Below are 27,410 nucleotides of genomic sequence, written 5' to 3' on the forward strand. Positions count from 1 at the left end.
ATCGTTAAGGCTGGAAGAGACCTCTAAGACCATTGAGTCCTGCCATTGACACAGCACTACCAAATGCACCACTAAACTGTGTCCCCAGGTGCCACATCCATCTGTTCCCTGAACTCTTCCAAGGTGGTGATTCGCCAATTCCCTAAGCAGTCTGCTCCAGTGCCTGACCATCCTTTCAATAAATGTATTTTTCTTAATCTCCAAACTAAACCTCCCCTGGGGCCGTTTCCTCTTGTCCTGTCACTTGCTACCTGGGAAAAGAGACTCACCTGCACCTGGCTACAATCAAAGACAAATGATCAGGCTCTCAGGCTCCAGTGATGAAGGATAAATTTTGTCCATCCCCATATTCTGTAATGCTTCAGATCATGCCCCCATTCCCAACCCAAGAGAGGTTTGGTGATGTAGGATCTGTCTGAGAACCTGGTCCCTGTTTTTTATTTCCCTCAGGAGCTTATTCAAAATCTCATTATTACTCCATCCCCCATTTCCAGCTGTGAACAGATGCAGGCATTCAACACTGAGCACATTCCCACAACATGTCCTGCTGGCACTGCTGGGACTCCTGTGGACACAGCACTGACTGAGGCTTTGGACCTCTGTGGTTGTGGGGATTTGCACTCAGGTCTACTAACTAAGAGCTGGTTATGATGCCTCCAACTGAAATGCTCCTGTTCCTGGTTTTTACAGAAAATGTATTTTTTTTTGTTTTGTTTTTTCATCAGGTTAAAAAAAATATCCTAGGGGTTAGCTTAAATCTAATACCATGCTTTCAGCTGATCTTTTCAACATCACCATGCTGTATTGCAGACGTGAGCTGCAGTTTCATCTTCTGCGAGCTGAATGCTGCATCCCAACCGTGTTTCCCCTGATGTGGAGGGTGGAGGTTGATCAGATTCCCCCAGGAGATGATTCAGGGCAGATGTCACCCTCTGGTGGAGTCTCTGCCTCTCTCCACGCGTTGCAGAGGGAGTCAAGAGAGATTAGCTAGGTAATTTTGCAAGGCAAATTAAACTCCTGTATTCAGGCAGCATCAACTCCCTAGCCCAGCCCTTTCGGTGCTTTCAGAGTCGCTGGAACAAAGGTCAGCATGGGTGAGGTGGTCTGAGCTGAACCTTGAACTTAAGCCCTCCACCACGGGGCTGCACATTGTAGCAGCAAACTGCTGGGGAATTCCTTCCTGAGCAAGCCAACACTGAACGTTGCAGGTTCCACTGCTAAAACACTTCTGGTTTTACTGTAATCACGTTTTGTTGCATTTGCTGTGTTCAGTTTTTTGGCAACGTTTTATTATCTGGATATACTGATACTCTGAACACCGGTACCAGGCAGGAGGAGGAGGAGGAGTGCTTCCCTTCCGCAAAAGCACATTCCTGCAGGTGGGAAAGGTTCCAGTTTTGCTCAAGGGCATGCGAAAATCCTGAGGGGAAAAACCATACAGGGAAGATGTGGTTTTAATTTAGCAGGAAATACAACTGCAGTGATCATCTTCCTTATATATTGAAAAGCTTGCAAAAAAATCAGTGATATTTACATGAGCTCATTAGCATGAGGAATGATGTTGTTTAAAATCTATGTAATTCTAGATTAGGTTTGTAGAGCCTCTGGTTCTCTACCCAGGTGCCTCACCAGGTAACTCCATCACAATCCAATTAAAAGTTTTTGGGAGGAGTTTCCATGCTCCCACATTGCCTATAATTTGGTCTAATTTAGCATGTAGTGCTGAAATGAAGTCGTGCAGGTGGGTGCACTTCAGTTAATGTACACTTGGTAGAGCAGATCCACTGATGGCTCTGTACGGGGATCTGGGGCTGCTCACCATTTCTTCCCCATGCTATGGCATGAGCTTGAGGTGGTGCTGGGAAGGAGCATAGGAGACCCCAGAACAATTGGAAATCCAACCCTACAGCTGTGGGCTAGCCTGGGCTATGAGTGGGCAGCCAGTCTTTGCTGGCCATGACACACCACTCTGCTGGCCACCCAGCCCTGCTCATGGATTCTTGGCTCCAGCCGGGAGGCTGGGGTGCCCACACTCCCAGCTGATGGTCATGGGGCACACCAGGTGTCCCCCGCCGTGCTCCATGAGGAGGGGAGGAACCTGGTGAGGCTTGGAGTCAGTGCAGCCAGGAATCTCCCTAGGGATGTGCTGCCCATGCAGGGCCGCCTACCTTTATCTCAGCCACGGGCCTCTGCCAGGCCCCAGGGACATCCCACAGCGGTCACCTACGGGCTGCAGGGAGATTGTCCTGCAGCCAGTCGGTGTGGGCACGAGCATCCCTGTGACACGATCCCTGGGCTGCCACCACCCCGTGGTCTCCACTGCAGGGGTAGGGGTAGATGGCAGCAGGTGGCAGCAGGTGGCCCGGAAAGATGGAAAAGGAGGTCTTGGGGTATCACCAACACGCAAATGTTTTTGGCTCTGAATTTCCTGTGGGAAACCAGCTGGAGAGGTGAGGATGGGGTGCAGGGGAGCCGAGGTGTTCTATGCCTATGCTGGGTACCCCCGTCTGAGCACTCGCATCACGCACTGGGTGTGAGCAGGGACCAAAATCAGGGTAGAGCTCACTTAAGCGTGGGACTGTCCTGCCCTGCTGATCACCCATGCTCTGGGATTTCTAGGGGCTAAAGCAGGAATTCCACAGCAGCCCTTTGTCTTTGAGGAATACTGCAAGATTTATATCTTTTTCATGATGGTATTGGTGACACAGTCACCCTCCCAGTCCCGAGCTGCTCTGGCAACTGGAGGTGACCACCACATCATCTGTACCAAAGGGCGTGGACAGATATTTGATGACAGATATTTCCAGTGTTTTGGAACTCCCACTGAAAGCAAATAAATAAGCACTTTATGTATGTGGAGATATTTATATACACAGATGTATTTATTTTATTGTGATCAGTGCATCCTGCAGCTGGAGGTAAAGTTACACCTGAAACATCCTAGGTCTGCAGCTTGTGTTAACTACCTTAGTCTTTCTGAGGGGAAATTATCATCTTCCCCAGGAAAAACTTCCCTGGTGATCCCTCAGCACTAAATCCCCCTTCTCTGGGCATGGATAGAGCAGAGGGCAGGACCTGGGGGCAATTTGCTGCTAGGTAAGCTTGGCACTGCCCTGAGCCAGCACCCTCAGCACACATTTCCCTCCACATGCCCTTCCTGTTTTAATGGCTCTTACCCACTACTGCTCTGGGGTTTGCCCAGGTCTCCCTGGAAGAGGAATTAAATAATCTATTGAATGACAGACAAATTAAAACCCACCACAAAGGCATGGAGAGGAACTGTATTTATCCCAAAACACAGGACGTTCTGCTCTAGAGATATGCTCCCCAGCATGTGGCAAATGATGGCTCAAACAGGAGTCAGGTTTTATTCATTTTATTTAACCAATGAAATTCCTACTGATAACAATGAAAGTAATTTCAGCAAGTATAAATGCGATACAGTTTTAAACAAACCCCATTGTTCCGTACCTATAAATAGATTTTTCAAAACCTCATAAAAAGTGCAGATTTATGAATTGCTGTTAAAATGTTAATACATGATTCATTTGTTTAAAAATGCGTTTTTGTCTCTTAACTCACAAAAAAAGGAAGTTCCTTCTGCATCTGTTCAGATAAATTCAAGTCGGGTAACTTAAAAACTAACAAAAGTCACACACAAAAAATTCCATCCCACTAGGTCAGTCTGTCCTTTCAAAAAAAAAAAAACAAAACAGAACAACAAACCCAACCAGCAACAATAAGAAAGAAATTATAAAAGCTGCTGTGGGAACCCACAGTGAGCTCCTAGCAGCTGCCTTACCTTGCAGGCAAACCTCCTGTGAAAGCATGGAGCCCGTGGCCTATCTCCAGAGCTCAGGACAGGTGGTGACCTGGGAGGCAGGACAGCAAACATGCCACCTGCCTACAGGATGCTGTAGGGACTGTGGGACCCACAGAGCTACCACACTTCCTCACTTCCTGGTGGTGGGAGGGAGCTGCAATATCAGAGCTTTGTCCTTAACCCTCCATCCCAAAACACCTGCGTGGCCATAGCACAAGGAGGCAAGAAGCTGACAGCTGCTGGGCTGGGTACAATTTACCCCCTGTCCAGAGGGTCAGAGGTGGGAGATGCAATGAAACACCCCTTCTGGGCACAGCACTGCCCTGCCTGCTGCCCCAGCCAGGGCTCAGACCCACGGCTGCCAACAGGGAGCCAATGCTGCTTCTCACCCTGATGTTCCAGGCTCTGCAGTCAGCAAATCAAGAACTAATTTTTGCACTCGAGAGAGGCTTGGAAGCTTTTTGGCTGCAGGAGTGCCGTGACCGTGTTTGTGGTCCAGCAGCTGGTCTGTCCATCCCTCTCATGCCAGCGAGCTCACACTTGCCCCCTGCATTAATGAGCAGAGTGTGGGAGGTGGCCAGCAGCAGGCAAACGGGCACAGGGGCTGAAATGGATGCCAGGCCCCAGCCTTTGGTGCCTTTGGGTCTACGTGTGGGCACACGCAGGGTGGCCGTGTGGCTCGGACCGTGCTTTGTGCAGACAGGGGCTCAGCTCACCCACAGCTGAGAGAGGTCGGCTGGTGCTTCTCCCTGTATCTACAGTGGTATCTTATCTACAGCAGGGTCTGTTTAGCAAGAGCAGTTTAAAGTGGCTATGTTTATCAAGTTTGCTACTTTATGAATTAAAAAAAAAAACAAACTAACAAAACAAAAAAAAAAACACCAAAACAAAAAACCAAACCCCAACAACTATAAATACAAAGACTCTCACACACCAGACACTTGCAGCCTGCGTGACTCATAAACCACATCAATATTATGTTAAAAAGCTTATTCTACTTAGAACTATACATAGTACAAGAGACCAAAAAGTGGCAGTCGTGTACGGGCACGCTACCTGCCCCAGGGTGGCCCACAGTCAGGTGCTTCCTAAAAAAATCAAGGAGTTACAGTAACATGGCACAGGACTGCAAAGCCGATCACAGCTTCTGCTTACGCTGCATACGAAGTACCAAGGGGAACACAAAAAAGAACTTGTGTTAATACTGATGGATTAAAGAGTAACTATAAAGATCAAAACAGACGTTCACAGCATGCTACATATATTGCTCACAAACTTTTCTTTTTTTTTCTTTTTTTTTTTTTAAAAAAAAAGGCTATTACAAACCAAGGAGTTGGCAGTCTGATTTTCAGTTATGTTGGATAGAAAGATAAAGCATATACATTCATCACGTGGCTTTCCAGCAAAAGGAGAAAAGGGTAAAACCAAGAGATTTCAAGTTTACAAAATTCCTATTTTTTTAAGCTACAGTTCATATCCAGTTCTGGTCACAGTTCTGAAAAGACCTCTGACTGCACTGCCTCCCAGAATCCAAGGGCTGTAGTCTAAATGTTATTATTTCCCCCTAAAAGTGGCTACATCACTCACCACCATGAGCAGGCTACTCCTGCAGCCACCTGGGCATATGGCAGCTGGGCTGGAGGGAAGAGGTTTGGGTCTGGTGGCACGACATGAGCATGAAGTGAGGAATGAGACACGATTTTGGACTGTTGATGTTTGGAGCTGCTGCTGTTGCTGCCCCCCAGAATCCTCAGCTGGAGACACAATGCTCAGTGATTAACCTATTTTGCCTCAAAACTCCCTTTAAAGGGCTGATGGGGACAAAAAAAAATGCAATTCAACAAACAGCAACAGGTTTTTCTTGGGCAGAATGGTTCCCTTCCCCTGTTCCATTTCCAGAGTTAAGGAAAGAGTCCTAGCTCTGTTTCCAAAGAAGCCCTCTCAACACCTTGGAAGGAGGCATCCTCCACCACCCCTCGTATGCACAGGCACACAAAAGAACATCTCAGACATATCAGTGAAGTTTCTTCAGCTGACCAATACCTCAACTCCTCCTGTGCTTGCCGTGTCCTCTTGGGTGTGCCTGTGGTCTGTGTCTCCTGATGCCACAATTACTGTAACAACTGGCATCTCCAGTACCTCTAACTAAAGTCAGGAACAAGGTTTCTATTTTCCACAAGTCCTGATCATACTCAGTACCCTAGGCACGCCCAACTCTGCCTTCAGCAGCTACTCCACAACATGCATTTGGATTTTCCCCCATAGATAAGGGAAAAACCCAAATCCACTTGTTCCAGAGGCTGGATGCACTCTGCCTGGCTGCAAGGCACCTGAGGGGCTGCCAACCTGATGGCCCTGTAAGGCTGCCTGGCAGAAAGGGACCTCAAACTCCCTGTCAGATGTCCCTCTGAGAAACCTGCACAGCTGAATAGTTCAAGCATGGGATGTTTCACCAAAGAAAGCTTTTCCTTAGTGGATCCACTGGATTTTTACTGTAACTCCAGAGAAAGGCTTTGACACACTACTAAGCAAATACTGAGTTTCATCCTTTTGAACCACATTTAGCATTTTCCTGTCCAGAAATAATCTACTATGGCAATTAAGTGTTTCTAAATGTGAGAAAGAGCCTCTGCACTTAACAACAAGCAGTGATACAGAAACCTTGTTTTCAAGGTTAAGCTGGGAGGTTGTCCCGGCAGCTGGGAGGCTGCTCAGGGTTAGGAATTGGGAAGACAGGAAGCACTTGATGCAGGACAGGGGTGGTGGCAGGTTGGAAAATAACAATTTTTCCCCTGATGAGCAGCAAATGATTAAATATATGCAAGAGAGACCTGATGCATATTGGGGGAGCAGCAGCACAACCACCTGCCAGGAAATGTGCTCTAAGGAATAAATTAACACTGATCAAGATGCTTCTGAAGTTTCCTCATGCTACTGTGCTCTCTCCATCTCTCACAGCAGTAATCTATGCAGTAGGTATGAAATACTATATTAATTTTCATTTGGAGATAAAATGTTTCATTCAATTCCCAAATATAGGAAAGCTGGTGGATGTATCTCTTTAGACACACATAGTGCTTGGGGACATGAGGAACAGTAAACCTGAAGTTCAGGTAATGAAAACTGACATTGTCCAGCTCTTGGAATGATTGCTAACATCAACTAATTCCTACAGCTTTCTAGTCAGACCTGCTCTGGGAAGTTAATTTACAATGAATCCACTCCTCTCTTCCTTTGTTTTGTGCAACATCACCCCTTATTGATGGGACAAGGATCCAAACAGAAAGTAACAGAAAGAACATCACTTGAGATCAAGAAGATCTGAATATTTCTTTTGATCCACAAATTTTTAGTTCAGGCACACACTATCCACCTTCTACCACCAAAGAATGTTTTCTGCAAGCAGAGGTTAAACAACCCAGCTCTTCTGAAAGGGAGTCCAAATTCTGGATCATGAGCCTGAAATGCATGCCTATGTTCATGGAAAACACACATGCATGAGAAACATTGAGAACCTGTTCTGCAAGAGCAGTGGCTTTACCATTTAAATCTCTCTTTAGGAGAGATTTCTCTAAGTCCATATGAAGTCCCCAGAACAACTAATTTCATTAACAATCACTGTAAATCACATGGATCTGGTACATATTATTCCTTTAGTCTCTACAGAAATTAATTTTATGCCATTTTACTTAGGTGACTCAGTTTCTTTAAAAATCTGACTCAAACATTCAAGTGGGAATCTTCCATGATTTTCCTGAGTGCCTGAGTGCTTAAATCCTCATTGAAATTTAGGCAGCTAGCTGCTTTTTCCAAATCCCATAAAAATATCAGTATCACTACAAACAAAAATACACTTGAACAATCTGGTTCTTTCACTTTCTGCCTTCAAGTACTAGAGCAACAAAATGTTTTCCTTTTTGTTTTCTTCTTATCTGTTCTGAATGTATAGAACAGACCACACTGCAGTTACAGCTTCCTCCTGAGGGGAAGAGGAAGGGCAGGCAGTGATCTCTTCTCTCTGGTGACCAGTGACAGGACTGGAGAGAATGGCTTGAAGCTGTGTCAGGGGAGGTTCAGGTTGGATATTAGGAAAAGTTTATTCTCCCAGAGGGTAGTTGGGTACTGGAACAGGCTCCCCAGGGAAGCCTGACAGGGTTCAAGAAGCATTTGTACAGTGCTCTCAAGCGCGTGGTGTGACCCTTGGGCCTGTCCAGGGCAGGGTCAGGAGCTGGACTCGATGATTCTTGTGGGCCTCTTCCAACTCAGCAAATTCTATGACTCTGTGATTTTCGTTTTAATGAAGACTTTAGGACAAAGGAAGTATGTTTCAATTCCGCCTTAATGAACATAAATCCATCTACAGCTCACCAAAATTCTCAGAGGACACCACAGCACTAGCTGTAGTAGCCCTCTGCACAAACCGCACACAAATTTAAAATTATTATTTCTGTTTTAACAATTATTTCTGTTCTTGTATGATGATACTCTCATGAAGTTCAGCTGTGGGCAGAGTGTTCTGGGAAATGCAAATGCTTTCTCCAGTTGGCACCTTTTTCACTTCTCTTCATTACCAAAAAAATAGAGCAATCTCAGCAAGGACATACTCTACAGCAACACACATTTTAAGTGACTCTGCAATGATAAGAAGCTGTTTATGCTCAAAAGCTCTGTTCCCTACTCACAGTGTACCCTGTGCTAGCTGGTTAATTTGTACCTATCAAACTTTCTCTCCAGTAGACAGGAGACTGTACACTTTGTTTTTATGTTTGTCACGGCTGGGATTTTGTAGATTAACATGAATGCTGGTAATTACCAATTCCAATAAAGGAACACAGAGGGGGAGGATTTACACTTCCAATTATTATGGTACTACTAAGAAAAATATTAATGGACAAGGTGTGAAGATTCACATTCATGCGTGCTTTAAAAATGCAAAGAAGTCCAAGAATGTTTGCACATTAAAAGTTGGCACAGTGTGTACCTAAAGCGCACATAAAGCATATGGTAGCTTTGTCTGAACAAACCTATTCTGAACAAACATCTATTAAAAATCACAAATTTGTGTAAAAAACTAGGCTATAAATTGTTGCACTGTAAATGCAATACTTTGAAAAAAAATGCCACGTGGAAAACACTTCCAGATGTTTCAAGTTTGCATTTAATATTAAAGAGAAAAAAAAAAGAAATAGCAAACTAGTTGTACAATGACATTTCCTATGATGAAATGTCTTGCAGGCCATATGTGACTTGATATGGCACTAAAAAATCCAAAACAAAACACTGGTTTACTACAAGTTTTATGAAGCAAACCATTTATGGTTTCTGTATTTCAAATCTGCTCATGTACTTTGCTCATGAAGGCATTTGAGCTGGCAAGTATATTTCATAAGGAAAGAAGTAAAGGCACTCATGTTTCCAAATGTAAAACTCAACCTACTCCACAAGTCTTTGCATTTCTGAGGGGAAACAAAGCCATCCTATTAGTTACGCAAATCTAGTTTCACCTCCTTTCCAGAGCTCAACTGTGCTTCTTGAGAACTACTTGACTTTTCAATGCAAAGAAATTTAAAGTAGTACTGAACAGTTCCCATCACTTAAAAAACCCAAAAGTATTGCATGAAAACTTCTCTCAGCAGAAGCCATTAGGTCTGGCCACTACAATCACAAGAGGGGGGGAAAAATGATCATAACAATTTAGAAAGCAAATCTAAGTTCACACATATCTCAGCATTTCTGAGAAATCTTTGCAGTTAGCTATACATGATAAATAAATCTGATGTTCTACCCAATGCTCTCTAGAAGACAGACCAGTGCTGTCTGTTGGGTAGTCTTCTAAATAGCCAACATGACACTTAAAATAATAATTACTGATTTCTCCCTCAAAAAGTTTTCACATGCACAGTCTGCAGTCTGAAAGTGCAGAAAAGTGTACAATCATTAGGCTTTCCAATCTGGAATGGACACATAAAGCAGAAAAACCAACATGTAAAGTCAAAGCAAGGATCAGGAAAAGGTAAGAAAAGAGAAAACTAACTTTAGTAAAGTAATGGTCCATGGTTTTGTAAATGAAAAGTGTCAAAAATATGACTGGTAGTATTTTTTTCTAACTATTCTGCAATCACCAATGAAGAAAAAGTCCTGCATTAACTTCCACAATCCAACAGAATATTAAAAATAAACCTGTCTGTCCAGTTAGTTTTGAATGCATACCACAGAAATAAAGGTCGCCCTCCTCAAAAGAAATATGAAAAGTCCAAACCAACAGACAAAAGTTGAAGAAGTTAACTTGTGTTCTACTAGGTAAGTTTAAGCATCTCTTTAGGCACTTCACTGGTTCATTAAATGCAATACAAAATAAAGCTATAAATATCAACATTTTGTGCTCCCAAAAATTAGTCAAAAGCAACAGAAAACGGCACAAAAGTGTGACATTTTTGGCAGCTTATTTCTTCCCTTCCCCAATATTCCTGGTTGTCCAAAAATGCTTTGTTTTGGGGATGCTTTGGCATCTCAGTATCAGGTTGTCTTAAGCCATAAAAGCTAAAACAAAACTGCTAGGCCTTAGACAATAAAGAAATTTGGTTTTAAAATTTCTTTATGGCTATATAAGAAGGACACTTTAGCAGTGGCATGTCAGGGAAAAAAGCTTGCTTTCTTTTTAGATATTGCACTTTTCTTTTGTTCACTCACACTAATGCATAGAAGCTTTAAAAACTTTGAATATTACAATTTCATGCCATGAAAAAGTTATGGGAAATAATTTCTATACATCCAATATGAAAGAATAGATATACTAGCCTTCCTTTACTTTCCTCAGTTAAAACATTGATAAAGAAGAGAGTGCAAAAAACCCCGCAACCCTATTTTTGGTCAGCCTGTGTATTAATTTTATAGGTGCCAACTAAACAAACTGCAACACATGATGAGCATGGATATTGTCAGGACAACTGAGGGTGACTGTCAGTAAAACAAGACTATGCATGATTGAAACACAGTAAGTGTGGCTGAAATGGCAAATCATGAGGCCTCTTCTCTTTGTGAAGGGGCACGACAAAGTGGAAGAATTTTGCACTTCAGTAGCATGCTGTAGGATTTATCAAGATTAATTTCACATTAAAGTGTGCTTGATGTTTGCATCCACATCTTGCATCACCTCCAATTGCTGTAGTAAGACAGTGACTGGCAGCAGTCTCCAGGACACACAGGAGAATCCAGTGGGCAATTCGATGCAGAGCAGTCCGCGCGTCTCTGCTGCGAGTCACGATGTGGTGGGATGTTCTCAGGACAGGCAGAACTCATCCTCTGCTGGACTCCACTCATCTGAAAAATGATTGCTTGGAAAAAGAAGTCTCTAAGCACTTTAGTGCTTAAAGAACAAAGCGCTAGGATTGGATACAATAAAACCAGTTTCAGGATCCTGACGGCTGTGCAGAAATCCAGCCGGAAACAATGCAGAGTAGCGCTCCTCAGTGTTACTTTTGTTATCATTAGTAATGTTAAGCATCAAGAAAATAAAACACGTCATTGCACATTACAGCCGCCAAGAAGCACGGCTAAACTTTGACACTAGAGAATCGAATAACCTGATGCTACATCACAAACAGCTTCTGGTGTGTATCTATTTCAAAAGGTCTTTACATACTCAGTAAAAGCCCCTGTACTCCTGGCCAGCGAGTGCTTCAGGTTAAGTGACGAGTTATGGCACGAAGGGCATACAGAAGTTCGGCTTGCATCCGAGCTTCCATCAGAAGTAGATTGACGTGAACCTGCAAAAAATTACACCGGCCATTTAGCTCACCTCTGAATGCAACATGGTTTATTCATTTGGGCTCAAATTCCTGACCTTTAGTAAAGTATCTGCAAGAAACCTTTGTCTCTTTTCCCTGTACCCTGCTGCAGGACTACAGTTCCTCTAGAGACAGCTGTGCAGTAATACCAATATGGACAACATCCCAGGACTCAAGGAACCAGCCTCAACTGCTGCTTCAAGTAATCTTCCATCTGAGAAGCCACCTTTAAACCTTTTTTGTATCCTAATGGCATTAGTTCTTTCTAAATGATATTTGGTTTTCTTTACTACTACCTGTGACCATAATATAGGAGCACAGGATAAGGAACAGTTTCCATGCCAGATAGGCTAGCAGGCACACATGTACTGAATCCTTCTCAGGAAGCATTTAATGTGATATCTGAAGGCATGTTGACATTTTTATTGCTGAAAAACATCATAAAGTGTGTATATATACATATATAAATATACATGAGTTTAGGTATCCTTGATCTCCAAATCCCAAGTATTGGCATAGTTGACCACTTCTGCATTCTCAAGTTTATCCGCTTTTCTTTTACAGTTTTCCATTTAATTTTGTGGAGAAGTGACTAATAATAATAAAAACAACAGTAATAAAAACAATAATAACAAAATAATAATAACAGTAATAAAAGTATTTCCAACACACTAAGAAGTATTTTTGTCCAGTTGGTGTATAACACTCAAGGAATGATTCTCATTTGCTTTTCTCCTATCTGAAACAGTTCATTTGACAGATGCTGCCATTTTAGGTGTCCCCATATTTTAATTTTCAAACAGCACAGGGGTCTCTGTGAAGCCACCTTGGCTTTGGAACACATACCTTCTCTGAGTGCTTGAACTGACGCCAGTAACTATCGTACATGCGCTTGGTAGTTCTCTCTGGGTAGCAGGTCACTGTCTTTATGTAAACCTTCAGGCTGCGTTCAAGTAGCTGATTAACTTCCCCATAATCATAGTCATCATACCTATGTAACACAAACAATCATTCTGTTTGCCATAAGTTTCTAAAAGCATTGTCTTTTGCAGCATTAAGTTCTTAAGCCCGGGAATGGGAACATTTATCATACATGACCAAAAACCATGTGTTAAGAGAAGATTTGAAAGGCTTAGTAGAATCACAGAATTGTTAAGGTTGGAAAAGACCTTTAAAGATCATCAAATCCAATGGCTAACCCTAAACCACTGCCATGTTCACCATTAAACCATGTGCCCCCCTATCCACCATTTTATGAACACTTCCAGGATGGTTGCTCTCCCACTTCTGTGGGCTCTTCCAATGCTTTACAAATCTTTCTGTGAAGGAATTTTCCATAATATCCAAATGAGACCTCCCCTGGTACTACTTAAAGCCATTTGTTCTCATCCTGTCACTTTGTTACCTGCGAGAAGAGGCTGACCACCACATGGCTACAGTTTCATCTCAGGTTGTTGATGACAGTGATAAGGTGCCCCCTGAACCCTGAGACTAAAAATCCCCAGCTCCCTCAGCTGCTCCTCTTAGGACTTGTGCTTCAGCATCAAGTCCCTTCCCCAGCATCACTGCCCTTCTCTGGACACGCTCCAGCCCCTCAATGTCTTTCTTGCAGTGAGGGGCCCAGAACTGAGCACAGGATTGGAGCTGTGACCTCAGCAGTGCCCAGCACAGGGGGACGGTCACTGCCCTGCTCCTGCTGCCCACACCACTGCTGATCCAGGACAGGATGACAATGGCTTTCTTGGACACCTGGGCACACCCTGGATCATGTTCAGCTGCTGTTGACCAGCACCCCCAGGTCCTTTTCCACTGAGCATCTTCTCAGCCACTGCCCCCAGCATGTAGCTCTGCCTGGGGATGTTGTGGCCCAAGTGCAGGCACTTGGCATCAGTGAACCTCATATAACTGGCCTTGGCTCACTGATCCAACCTACCCAAAGCCCTCTGTAAGGTTCCTTCCTACCTCCTTCCAGCAAATCAACACTCCTGCCCAACTTGGTGTTGTCTGTGAACTTGCCTAGGGATGATGTCTTTCCTGAATGAAGGACACAGGCTGGCTTCAGAGAAAACATTTCTGTAAAAATTTCCATCCTGACTCATTTTCTGCACTGGAAGGAGAAATTATACTGATATGCCAGCAAAACCACTCTAACTTTCAGACATCTTCACTTTAAACACCCTGTCTAAAATGATGCTATACATGTGGTTTATTTTTCTGTTTACATAGTTTTAAAATGTACTCCTAAGGCAGGGAATTCTTGCCCATACCTGATTCCATACATACAGTGGACATAGTTAAATAAAGCTCTTCTTAGTGTAGTTGTATCAACATCTTCATGTGTTGCCATAGTGTTATATGTGAGGTTATACACCATCCGAAACTTCTCATCCAGGAGATGCCCAATATCAGAATAAAGCCTGTTTACAAGGGAAAAGCCATGATTTTCCCAAGTATAGTCCTGCAGGAAGAGAAGAAAAGATATAAAATCACAAATGAAGTAAATTCCCTATGTCATCTTCTTTACAACTCAACAGTTTCTGTTGTCTGATAGTTATGATTTTATTCTCTTCCAAAGGTTTGCATTTTGAATCATTCATCCACATCACCTGCTCCATTTCCCCAGAATTCTTGCCAATGAATATCATATTGTGACACCCCAATCCTGGATATCATCAGCCTACAGGAGAAAAACCCCCAAGCTTCTCCTGAATTGCTTAGGGAATCTTCTGCTTTGCCACTCTGACCACTCTCATTCCATGTGGGATCAGCCTTTAAGTTTAAAAACTTGCTCCTCTTGGAGGCTTTGGTGCTTAGCTCCAAGCAGAGATGGAGTCTTTACTTTCAGCTGGGATGTGCAATCATTGGGTAAAGTGCTGAACCATCCCTGAAAAAACTGATAAAATCCAGGCTGCTTTGGTCTTAGACCAGCACCTGGATTGCAAGATAGAAGCCTGTCTGCTCATATGAGGAATGGGAAATCTTTGCAAAGCAGTGGCACAGCAGGAAGAACCATTCTGCTCCGGAGCAGGCAGCAAGGGTGCTCCGCACTGCCATCACACAGAAGGTGAGAGTGTGCCCACATCCTTGTCAAGTGCTCTATCATCCCATCACTGATGGCATCTTTACGATTGAGGGCATCATCTCCATGTCCTTCCTGTTTCTGGCTGTTTTCCAAAGGTGCTGCCAGATCAGGGTCCTCACCTAGGCACCTTGAAATATGTCTACTGTCCTGTCCCCCTGAGCAAGACAGCAGGGAAGAGCAGAGCAACTCTGTTGTCTCACAGAGGCATCAATGACATCTAAAACATGTCACAGCATCATGTTTGGCCTCTGGCTGCCAGTACAAAAGACTGTCAGGCTTGTGAGAAATATGCCATACCCATGCAGCCATGGAAAGTTGTCCAGGACATCACAAAAGCCTCTGAGAGCCAGAAGGCCCAGAGAGGGGAAAGCACTGTTGACTAACAGCAATTGATCCCTATTATCAGTGAAACCTCTCCCCACAAAACAAGACTAAAGACATTCTGCTATGTATAGAATATCTTTTTCCTATTAAATTTAAAACCATAGAGACAAAGGTAGTTTTTTTTCATCAGAGTAAGGATTAGAGTTATTGCAGGTGTTTGGGATGCTACTGCAATGTATCATTAATAGCAGAGAATTTGGGAGCTGTGTGTGTATACATCCAACTGTTAAGAATAGGACATAATGAAGTTAAATTATCAAGGTGACTCCTTGGAATTTAAGCCAGAAGCTGTCCTGTTTATTTAAGAGCAGAGATGTTTCAGTTCCAATTTCAACTTCTTTGGAGGTTTTTTCCAAGGAAGTCTGCTGTTCCTAAAGTAGTTAGGCAGATTGTATGATTTATAGGCACTGGCTGTGCCTTATTCTTTTTGGCAGTAATAACCTACTTTGGGCTCATATAAAGACCACAGAATGAATTATCCAGTTCAGCAGAGACTTCTATAATGCTAAATACATTTCCTGAGAGCAATCGTGAATTCTTTGTTTTACAGTCTCAGATACATCTTCTGACTATGGAGTTTTCCTGCACCCATTGTCATTTTAATTGAAGTTCTCTGATTTGGTTGAAGATTTCTTCCACTGCTTTCCATTTACTTCTATGCTGCTTATGAATGTGCTCTGTAAGATAGAACTGAACCACCTAGAATGTCCCTCCTGTTATGTATATAATATGAAGTTCATGGATGTCAGTGTACAGGTAAAATGTATATTCAGTTCTTCCAAAAGCATTGAGAAAAAGATATTAAAATACAGAAAAAAACTTCAGTAATCCTATTTAGGAATTCCTGTTCTTCCACAGCATTCCAAGTCCAGAGATTTGGTGCACATATGAGGACAATACGCCCCAAATCACTCTCACAGACTTATATGTATCCAGGTATTGGTAGCCACTGGACAGAGAGTACTTGGTAAAATGACAGGAATAAAGAGTTGCTCCAGTGGATTTTTTTCCTACAATATCTGGAGGAATGGGAAAGAAGGTCTTGCTCTTCTACCTTTACCTTTACCTTTTATTTCAGATAGGCTTTACAGTTTTCAAACATGAATACTGGTAATAACTGAAGTCAGATGGAAAGCCAAGTATTGCCTTGCCAGAGATGGACAAACAGTGAAAGACTCCATCTCAGGGAGATTTAGGCTAGGTTGTGAGTTATTTAATGAACCAGGACAAGAAAGGGAACATGCAACAAAAATGCCCCACTATAACCACTTTATGCTCTGTAGTGAGGTATATAAACCTTCTTTGAGTGAATGTGCTTTAAAGAGAGGGTACCTGAGCTCTGAATGTTGGCAGATGGTCTTCTCCTCGCCTTGCAAAGTCTTTGTACCCAAACCCAGGATCTTCAACATAACGGGAGACATCTGTAGAAACTATTTCATCATCAAATGCTGGGAATAAAACAACAAAATGCTTTGATTTAGGCAAGAACATGAGTTAACATTGATTTCCAACTACCACTCTACTACACGACTATAGGACAATTTTAGAAGTTATGAAAAGGAGAAAAGTGGTACAAAGGAAAGAAACATTACAATTCTCATCTGACTGTATTGGATACACTGCTTTCATTGAGCCCATTAAATGTCAGCCTATACCAGACATCTAATGTGCTTCTACAAAAAGAGAAGAGATGGTCTACACTTCTGTCTGGAGGTTTCCTTTTCTCTCTGTTGACTTCTGAGGGAGGCTAGTTATCTTAAGTCAGGAAGATGAACATCATTAGCAAAGTCACTGTGTTAGCATAAGAAACAAAAAAATGGATTCTTGACAGCAGGATTGTTGTACAGAGCAGCCTTTGTGGCAGGAATCATGCTGGCTCTGTTCTGTAAGCTGGAGTATGAGCACCAGAAAGCAACACAACACTCCATTGGTAAATATAAGCTGAAGATTATATGAAAGCAAAGAGCTATACAGTACATCAGGGTGAAATTCTGCCAGAAGCTGTAGTAACTAAGCATCTTCAAAGAGCTCCAAAACATATTGCTAAGCACGTGCAGGCTCTCTATCAGGAATCAATCTTTCCCTCCCGAATAAACAGGTGGCTGGATTGTGTAACTACCTCTGCAGAAGTTGACTACTGCATAGCTGACTGCATTTGACCCTGATGTTAAAATCGTGGCTCGCTTCCACATGCATTGACAGAACAGTTGCCATATGTCCATTGTTAACACCTTGAAAAGTCAGTTAATCTAAGAATTGCAGAAGTGCTTTATCTCCTCTTTGCCTCATTACACAATCAAAACATAACTGTGTAGGAAGAAGCTTGGACAACATCTGCTACAGTAAATTCTCAGTGAAGAATAAAAAACCTGTACACATACACTCCTCTGCCCTGATGAGGATTGGATTTCATGAAAGGGTAAAGGCCCAACACACACAGACTCCTCAACTGAAATCAGCAAATGGTAAAGAGGGAAGAGTCAACAAAACTATCAGCAACCCCATTCGAAACCCCCTCCTGTTTCAATGACCTCTTTTCCTTAAATACCTGAAGTTTCACAGACTCATGGAAGTCCTGATTTGATAATGAAACTGCAATGAGTGTCCATTTATCTGTACTGCTGATACTGCCTCACCAAAGGAAAGTACAGCAAGAATTTACAACGTCCATTCCAAAAAAATCCAGCTTGCTCCCGGATGTGTCTTCTTTCAGAGATTTTTCCATGTTTCAAAACAAAACAATCTCTGTGCTGATCCTCAGTACATTCTTCCTCCCTTTTGGGCTCTTTGCACAAACCCATTGATTCTTTCAAGCACATTTGGTCTGAAGCTGCAGAGACTGAAATTCACTAAGAACAGTGCAGTGAAAAGTGAAGCATTTTAATGGTCACTTTTTAAAAAGACACAAGCAGTCATCTTCAAGTAGCTTCTACTATGAGGGAATAGCTAGAGATTCCGATTGTCTTAATAATATTCCTTCTTCTAACACTTCCTTTGGGAAAGAAACCACCTTCCTGTCTGTATGAAGCAGACTTCATTCTATAGTTTGTTAGAGATGAAGGCCTCCAGAGCATATGAAGAATATGGGAAAAGAAGGTTTCAGCTCAAAATTTGGAAAATCATTTAAAATAAAAAAATGCTATCAATCTCTATCACAAGATAGGCAGTGAAACAGCACAGCAGTATGATCACTCAGAGCAGCAATCTGGAAATGTCCTTTCCAGGTGGGCAGTAAATGGTAAAGTAGTTGAGTCTCATCATCTAATTCCTAAACTAGATGTAATATCTTAAAGCTACTTATGAGCATGATTGAAGTTTTAAGCACCCCAGAACCTACACCTGTGAAATATTACTGAATATTTATTACTAACGTATTCATTATAATTAATAAATTAATTACTTTGATGATACAGAACATATAAAGAAAGAGAAATGTACACCCTGTTTTTTAAGGAAGCCTTAAAACAGGCCTTTTTAATATACAAAAGCTAAATTTCAAGCAGTAGAAAGGATGTTATTTGTCAATTAAGTAATCCTAAGGTGATGAAGCAAAGGGTAAGACCACCCTACTACACTCCTCCTACATGAAGAGCCAGAATAAAGAAATGGGCAAAAAAAGTTTCAGTCACTAAACTAGCCTCAAGCATTTATTTCTTAAAAAGCACAAACAAAACTGAACTGGGAAAGCACAAATACCTCCACTAATTACTAGCAGACTCTCCTTCTTCTCCTTCTCAAAGCGAGTAGCCATTTCTTCCTGAGAGGCTTCTTCATCCTCTTTATCTTCTTGTAGTCTCTTCATCCTTTCCATCAGGGCCTCCAGCTCACTTAAAGAATCTGCAATCTGCAAAAACACCATGACATTCTGCAAAATCAGAAGATAGACAACATGTGTCATCTTCAGATTTCATGCTTGACAACAAACCTCAAAACCAGACAGCAGCAGCAAACACAAAACCTCAAGCCAGAATGCATTTTGCCACATTTTGCTAGCACAGGCAAACAGCTTTCAGACAGCAGGAAGGCAGAAGCTGGGAAGTGTAGCCTGCTACAGTAATTTACTGCAGTGGGATTAACAGCAAAGAAGTGGTGTTTGAGTGTGGAAACCAAAGTCACTCATATTCCACAACGTAGACACCTCAGGAAAATCCATCTGATCCCTAATTCTCTCATAAAACAACTTTTCATACTAAGGTAACTATATTCAGTCCACTGGTAAAATTCAAAAGATGCTTCTGAAGAGATGCAGTGCAACACTGACTTGCAGAAACACAACGTGAGAAGGGAAATTAGTACTTTTCTTTCATTACATGTGACCAAAATAGCCACTATGTTGACCAATTTTTTTACTTTCATGATGAAAAAAGACCTCTTTTTGCTAGAAATACTATAATTCAGATTTTCGGTAAGATAAATTATTGGGTTGTTCTTTTCCATCTTTTTGAGTCTGTTCTTTTGCCCACAGTTGCAGCTGTTTCTAGCAGGCTCCTCACTGCTTAGCAATAAGCAGAGTCAGCAGCAACACTCTGCCCACTACAAATGGGGAGTAAGGCATCTCCATGGCATGAGCTGACATGTTTTACAGCCCAGAAATTTAAGACACAGTGATTGGACTGACTGATGACATGCTTACATTCTACTGCTAATTGTAAAAATTGTATCTAGCAACTCTGCTCATAATCCAGATCTTCTATCAAAGGCAATGAGGCTAATTAATCTGTCAGCATTAATTAAAGGGTATATATTCAAAAGCATTCGAGAGCACCTTTCAGGACAAAAATGTCCAATTAACTACCTAGTAATCAAATTAATAAAGTTAATTAATTAGTTATCAAAGTTCTCTGTTGATTCAAGACTGGAACACCAGCATGAAGAATTAAGTAATTTTATTTCAGACATTTCCTCCCTTCTACATGGAAGTGTTTCAAACTGTTTCATGACTGTAGGCCTTGAAGTAAGAATTATTATAATTATTATTACTACTACAATTACTTCTATTTTTTTTCCATTTTTCTTTTCCCTCTCTATGTTAGGAATATGGATAGAACAACGTTCCAGTTGATGCCACGCTATCTAAAGAAATTGGGACTTCAAGCTTTCTGCTGAAAGCAAAGTTTTAGTCTTGCCCGATGGATGGTGAGATTAACTATCAAAATCACATTGCTCTGACTACCATCCACTGTTACAGGGTGGTTTTCAACAGATTACACTGGAAATTGCCAGAATGTATGTAAGAATTACCAGACTCAAGCATTCCTGTAAAGTAGACACAATAATTTTCAAACTAAAATTTAAACAGGAGAGAATGGAAGAAATTTTTCTCATGCAAAACAGAGGCAAGCAAAGGAATTTTCTTGCAATACCAACCCCGAAGTTGCTACTTGTGAGGGATGCATTTTCTATGTTGTTGTCATTGGCAAGATCACAGACACAGAAGTTGTTGACTGCTATAAGTCTGACTCCATTAGATGTATCCGGATCTCTCTCTGGATTAATGCCACTACCAAATACAAAACTTGCCAATGCATGATAATGTGCCAACAGGACAACAGCATGCACCAGTTCAGGAAGAGACCAATTATTTTCCCCAGTCTTGACAAGTTTCTGAAATGAGAATAAAAAAAGTGTAAATATAAAATTTCTTCTGGCCCCCAACTTTTCTATAAAACACTACACATTTCAAAAAGGGATCAAATCTTTCTTCCAATAATACCATATTCCCCTTGCAGACAAACTCTCACTGGATAAAAAAAGAGACGCCTAATACATTACTTCTTTTCTTTTAGGCTATTTTAGCCAATGCTATTCCTAAGAAAATCTTATTGACTTTGTCACACAGGAGACTCAACTTGTTTGGTGCACTAGTACTTCCCTGAACTTTTAAACTCAGGGTAATGAAGCCTAACCAGGCACTTGCACAGTTCTTGGTAGTTCTTTTTACCAGACATTTACTAGTATTTGCAGGGCATGACTGAAGAGGTACCTGGATGTGCTCTTTCGTGATCAGCCAGGGCCGGTGTGCAAGAAGTTTGTTTATTTCGTTCAGGTTTTTCAGTCTTTGGGGAATGTATTCTAAACCATTCAACCACTCTGCAATCCCGCCAGTCTTCAGAAACTCATCAACGTGCATATTTATTAGGTAGGAACACTGATGTCTGGCAGCAGCCTGGAATAATTAAACACAGAGTGAACAGTGCAGCACATTAGTGTGTGATCTGGTTTTGCTGCGGGTGGGAGATGGGTTAATAACACCAAACAAAAGTACAATGTCATTCCAAAAGGCCTTGTGCAAACGCATTGCAATGTATTTCTATACTGTATGGAGGATTCTCCAATAAAAACACGTTTGATTACTTGGGATTGCAAAATATAAATTAAGTTGGAAGTGATCACTAGAAGAGAACCCTCCGCTCACAGAGCTGACTTAGGACTCGTTAATCAGAGCCTTGTCCAGACAAGATCTTCACCCTTAGAGATCACAGAACCTTTCTTGGTTCCTGCTGCAATGTCTCAACATTCTCACAAAGAGAATTGTTTTCCTAGCGTCCATCTGGAATTTCTTGTGGCTTAGAACTGCATCTCATCCTTGCTGCACAGTGATGTGGGCCTGTGAGAGGTGCATCACAGTGGGAAACAGGGAATGATGTAGGTTGCCAAGTCTCCCTTCTCACTGAAGACCTTCCAGCTAGGCATGTTTTATTGTGATAAAAATATACAACAAAAATTCAGCCTGTCAAAACACCACCCTAATTTCTCCTTTCTAAATGCTTCCTTTTTTTCTTCTTTTTTTTTTTTTTAATACAGTAAATGCAGAGCTGCAGGAGAAGGTGCACAGCCTGTTGGTACATACCATGATAGCAATGTAGTGCCTGTAGGGCAAAGGAAGGGGCCCATCCATGCGCAGCATGTAGAACTGGCTGCGGAGGAAAGACTCCAGGTACTGAGTATGGATACTCATGACCTGTGTGATGTTGTCCAGGCGACCAGACGTAGAATATTCTTCCACAAGAAGATTGGTACGTTCATCCAAACCATTTGCTTGCATAACCTTGAAAATAAGATGGAGAAATATTATAAGAGAGAAAGAGATTTTTCTCTAGTGTTAGCCCTTGGGAGAAACACACTGTAGTATGAAAGGTTTATCTGTGTCCAGACTTAAAGACAATGATGGAATTCTGGATGTGTATTTGCAAACATACATGCCTGCATGAATGCAAATAGACACACACAGATCCTATTTGTATACTGAGAACTGAAGAACACTTTACACTGAACCTCTGTTACTTTTTCCATGTTTCTAAAAAACCCCAAACCATTTTTCTATACATCTTCTTGAAACAGAGGAAATCGCAGATGCTGAAATCAAACCCGTCAGAGAGCTGGAAGCAAGTAAGAGCTAAATGGAAAGTAAATTCTTTATGGAAGACAACCTGTATAGACAGACACCACCTGACTGCTCAGCCCTAAAATCAATTTCAAAATTAATGGAGAGGAACTGGATTATGTAACCAAATTATAGAAACAGCCTGGCAATCTACCCCTTCTGTGCTTGTATAATTGAAGAGGAGATCAAATGCTAATTTGTCCATAACATTCAGGTATTATTTAGAGCAGGAATTTAATGCTTTCTTTAAACAAAAGCTGTTCTTTAATTATTCCAACCAATCCAAACCTTGGGCACAAGATGAAATGAAACAGCAGAACAGTAAGTAGCTTTTGCATTGCAAGCCCTGACACAGTATGAGTGCTATTACTCAGTATTTATCACCAGGAACAGCCATTCTCAACATGCTCACCACTGAAGGTACAAGCACAAGACTAGAATACCCAGTATTCTGATACTGTGCAGTAATAAACCAGCCAGGTTACTATTGAAAACACCATGAAATGAGAGCATATTTCAGCTGTTTTACTGCACACGAACCTAGGAAGTGCGTTAAACCAGGAAGCACAATGCTTTTTCTGAAATATTCTATTTAAAATATGCTTTCTTCTTTATCATGGGCTGACGAGTGGACCATGTTTCAAATATTTTTCTATCAGCTCTTATATAGAAGCTGTACACAAAGAAACACAAACAACACACTACATTTTCATTTCTCACTACTGTACCTTCCTGGTTTAATTTGTGGGCCCAGAAAGAAAGGGAAGAAGGTGCTACACAGTTAGGCAGCTCCATAATTTTTACATGTGTATGTTCACTGTGGCAGCTTTTCTATGTTTTATACCCAAACCGATGCCTTCTCAGGTGTCCTTTATAGTGTTTTTACCAGCTGAATTTTATTCACACATTAGAGACCATTTTATCTCCCTGTATATACCTTGCTCCATTCCTAGGAGTCCCCCTCCTTCTTCAGTAAGTGTATCTCCCATGTACTTAAGAGATTCTTGTCTCATTTAGTGGTTTCTTGGGGAAATCATATTTTTTGTGTCTCTGGTAAGGTTTCTAATCTTCTCCAGCTTGTCAGGAATTTTCCTTGTAACAGTATAAGTTATAGAAAGAAATCCTGCTGACAGAATCAAAAAATAATCCTGTAGGACTCTGCCGTTGCTATGTTAGGCATAGCAATACGCCATATGATTATTTCTAAGCTTTATCTCCATCATTATGACCATCCTCTTCATACTGTGCATGTGCTTTCTCCTGATTTATCTCCATCCACAAATAGATTTTTTTAAAATTCTGCTTTCAAAGTCTTGTGGCATGTTAATAGGAATCTTTACAATTAAGTCTATTTCTCTGTCCATATTCTTTCCATTGAAACAATAAAGCAGCCTTTGACACCAGTAGTGTTCTTATCACTTCAGTGTGTTACTATTCTGTCACTAAATCCTCTCTATTCACTATATTATTTCATGACAAGGAACGAGAAAGGTAGTTGTTTGTTTAACAAACCAGTCAGCATCTGTCACAGTAGAAATCTCAAGTCTGAAATCCACTCCTACCTTTCAACCATAAATTCTCTCAAGAACTACAGGAGCGAAGTCATATTTGTAGGTTCTCTCAAACTGAACGTCAGGCATAGCTCTGAGAGCTACATAATCACATTGCTGCAATACTGGACAGGCCTCCCCTCAGGTCTGGCATTATAAGTAATGTGTTCACACCCACCCAAGAAGAGCAGAGCTGTCACCCATGGCTGTCTCCAGGAATGCTGGTGACAGAAAAGATGTCAAACAGTACCACTTGTATGAAGGGATGGGGTGGGTCTTACCCACTGGAACCTGCTCCAGAGAAACCACTGCTTTTGCTTTCAAGGGAGCTCATCCATGTACCATGGAACAAGCAGGGCCATAGAACCATCCTTCAGTGTCATTGTTTTCAAAGCTATCACCCAGCCCAGCTAACCGCAAACTTACTTCGTTCTCTGGTATAAAGGCACTTGGTCCTCTTGTCAACGGTGGGGAGACTTGTACTCTCTTTTCCTGCAAAAGAAGTCACACTGTCAGGAATTACATATTCACCTCACAAGATGACATCTTCAAGGTCTGGATTTAATCCTCTTCTCAAAGCCCCCTGGGTGTTCACTGAGGATGTATGGCACCACATTAGATCAGCTTTGCATGCCCTGTTCTTTGCATGAGGGAACAGCATTCATTTTGGCAAGGACCAGAACCAATTTTGGGCAGGGGTTAGGAAGAAACAAACCCCAACTATCAAATCCCAGTTGGTTTACAGACCAGTTTGAAGATACACAGACAACAGCAACAAAACATCTGGCATGATGCTAAAATTAGCCATTTTACTGGATTGAATGGAAGTTTGAAAACAGAGGGGGGAAAAAAAAACAACACACTCTGGGAATTACAAGCAAGATGCTGGTTTTTTTCAATATCAGCATCTGATGAGATCCTTAGTGTTGTGAAGAGCATAAGAACTTTACGTGCCCAATACTGGCATGAAAAGCAAACCAGCAAGACCCACTTACATCCATGTTCTAGAAACCTGATGAAAAGGCCACCTTGCTCACTGCCAAGCCTGGAGCACACTGCAGGCAGCAGGAGCCTTGGTGTGCAAACCCCAGCTACAAGGCAGGAGGATATATTTAGTACAGAACAAGCTGATAGTGTAACAAGAGACAGAGGAATTTTTTGATTTATTAGGGATAAGAAACTGGACTAAGATAAACTGTGTTGCCAGCCAGAGGAGTAAAGGGGACCTGGGGAGGCTGCCTTCTCCTGCCACGCATCAAGGGCAGGACCAACACTGTCCATGTGATTCCTGACCAGTGTTGGTCCAATTCTCCTGGAGGTTCCTTCCCCTCCATGGGTGGTTTATTTCAGTGACTAACTCCTTAGACTGTTTAAGTTTTCCTAATGCCCAATCTGAATTTCCCTTGCAATAATTTAAAGCAGTTGCTTCTTGTCTCTTCCTTTTTGTGGTTATTTTCTACCTACCTGGCTGGCTGCACACTTAAGTCCCTAATTGCAACCGCAGTGTTGGTGACTCTTAATATGTTATCCATAAACAGCAGTATTGGATTTGCATACTAAGTATTTTCTGCCCTCAACATAAAAGTCTGAAGTTTTCCATAACAAACGACTCTTAAATACTTCTACCAGGGGGGCTTTAAGCTTAACTGCTCTGTGCACAAACAGCAGTGTCAGTCCCATAACGAATGTGCCACTGATTTCCACACAGGAAAATTAAGCCACTGGAGCTGCGTAACTATTGTCCTGATCCTTAAAAACATCCTGTCCTTTCTAAATTAGATTAAGAAATAACATGCAAAAATCAGCAACGATTATTCAGGAAAGATGTTCCAAAGCAAACCCTCAAAGGACAATTGAAATTGTGACTTTGGAACAATTAGCTACTAAAAGATGCAGAAATAAGATGGATCAACCATATGAAGCCCAGCAGCCAGGAGACAACTTCCTGCATTTGCTGCCTATTGTCACAGCCCCAAAAATCCCATAAAATACTTCTCATGTATAAAAAGTACTCAATCTAAAGTATGAAGAAAGGGTGAAGAGTCCTGGTAACTGCACATGCATCTCCTTCCTCACACAGTTAAGGCACAGGAAGACATCTTCTGCCCTCAAATACACAGTCTTGCCAGCAGCCAGTCATTTCTGCCAATATTAAAAAAAGAAATGCTTTCCAAGACTGGATCCAAGCTTGGACTTCACTTGTTTTATGAAGGTTACCTGGAAATGAAAGTTTAAAACCTTTATTTCACACTAAATAATCTGGAGGAAGCAGCTTGTGTGAGTGACACAACTTGGATACCTGTACACCGTCAGCTCTCACAGGAGCACAGGTCTAAACCAGAGCTGAACCTTCTCCATCCTGCTCTCTGATCTCTACCCCCTTCAGGCTCTGCAAAGCTGGTCCTTGAGGCTAGACCATGGCAAAAAAAAAACCCCTTCATTGCTTCTGGCAGGATCTGGGCTCCATTCCCCCGTTTTCCCATTCAGTGTGACTGCTATTACTCCTTTGAGCCTGCAGATAAGCTACTGCTGAGGAAAGGAGGAAATGGTACTTGGGTGGATGAATATAGGCAAATATCAACAGTTAATTCCTGTGAATGATAACAGAAAGTCCAGGAGATAGTCAGACATGAAAAATGTGTGTTAAATCTACTACAAAAAGAACAAAATCCAACTCCTTTTGGGTGGTGGAAATTCTAAAAGAAACAAGCCTAGGGGAAGAAAAAAAAAAAAAGGACAAAAAACCAAAACAAGAACAAAACCCCAAAAGCCAGAACATGATCATTCAAGTTGTCGAGTCTTATCACTAGGCACTTACAGGGAGCTGGTTTTTTTTTATATTAGATGTATATATTCTTCCATTTAATCAACAAGAAAGATTATTTTGCCTTCTTTCCAAAGCTTTTATTTTATTAAAACTGGTTGAAACAAGCTTGTGAGGAGAAAAGGAGCAAACATCATCTGGTTGCACAAGTTCTCGGGATGCTATTAATAAAAACTTGAAGTTTACAAGCACTGAGAAAGATAATGTTGGCTTTGTTGAGCTGTAGATAAGAACCACTGCTTCTGGCCATGCTTTATCTAGAGCAATGATTTAAGGTCTACCCAAGAACCCGAACATAAAAACGGTATATGGGAATTAGAAAACAACAGTGCAGATATACGGCCCTTTATGGTGTAAATTCTTGCAAAGCTGCTTGTTTTCCAAGAAAGCCATTTTGTTTTCCTGTCCAGGTAGTCTTTGCAGGTTACACTAACTGTCACTAAGTCAGCCAGGGTCCCAAATATCTTATTTGAGATTGGATTCTTTTGCTAAGAGGCTGAAGCAAGAAACAGGTTGCTCAGCAACTAAAATGCTGCACACACATCTACCAGTAATTTTCTGCTTCATGATCCTCCA

The 27,410-nt window shown here is 41.7% G+C and overlaps 1 protein-coding gene across 3 annotated transcripts; it reads right to left on the reverse strand.

Moving 5' to 3' along the window:
* Positions 1 to 11,502: 11,502 nt before the first annotated feature.
* SESN3 (sestrin 3) lies at positions 11,503 to 22,199 on the reverse strand. Of its 3 annotated transcripts, XM_062487561.1 has the most exons (9): positions 21,927 to 22,199; positions 21,060 to 21,242; positions 20,444 to 20,680; positions 18,756 to 18,920; positions 17,817 to 17,826; positions 16,409 to 16,524; positions 13,878 to 14,068; positions 12,457 to 12,601; positions 11,503 to 11,589 (listed from the first exon to the last, which is right to left on the reverse strand). In XM_062487561.1, the coding sequence occupies exons 1-9, from the start codon at positions 22,119 to 22,121 to the stop codon at positions 11,503 to 11,505; spliced, it is 1,329 nt and encodes a 442-aa protein (XP_062343545.1). In that variant the 5' UTR covers positions 22,122 to 22,199. The 3 variants fall into 3 exon arrangements, with proteins under 3 accessions (XP_062343545.1, XP_062343547.1, XP_062343546.1); XM_062487563.1 differs by lacking the exon at positions 21,060 to 21,242; XM_062487562.1 differs by lacking the exon at positions 17,817 to 17,826 and having other exon boundaries at positions 18,779 to 18,920.
* Positions 22,200 to 27,410: the final 5,211 nt, after the last annotated feature.

This window comes from Cinclus cinclus, chromosome 2 (genome assembly GCF_963662255.1).
Source record: "Cinclus cinclus chromosome 2, bCinCin1.1, whole genome shotgun sequence".
Classification (NCBI taxonomy): domain Eukaryota; kingdom Metazoa; phylum Chordata; class Aves; order Passeriformes; family Cinclidae; genus Cinclus; species Cinclus cinclus.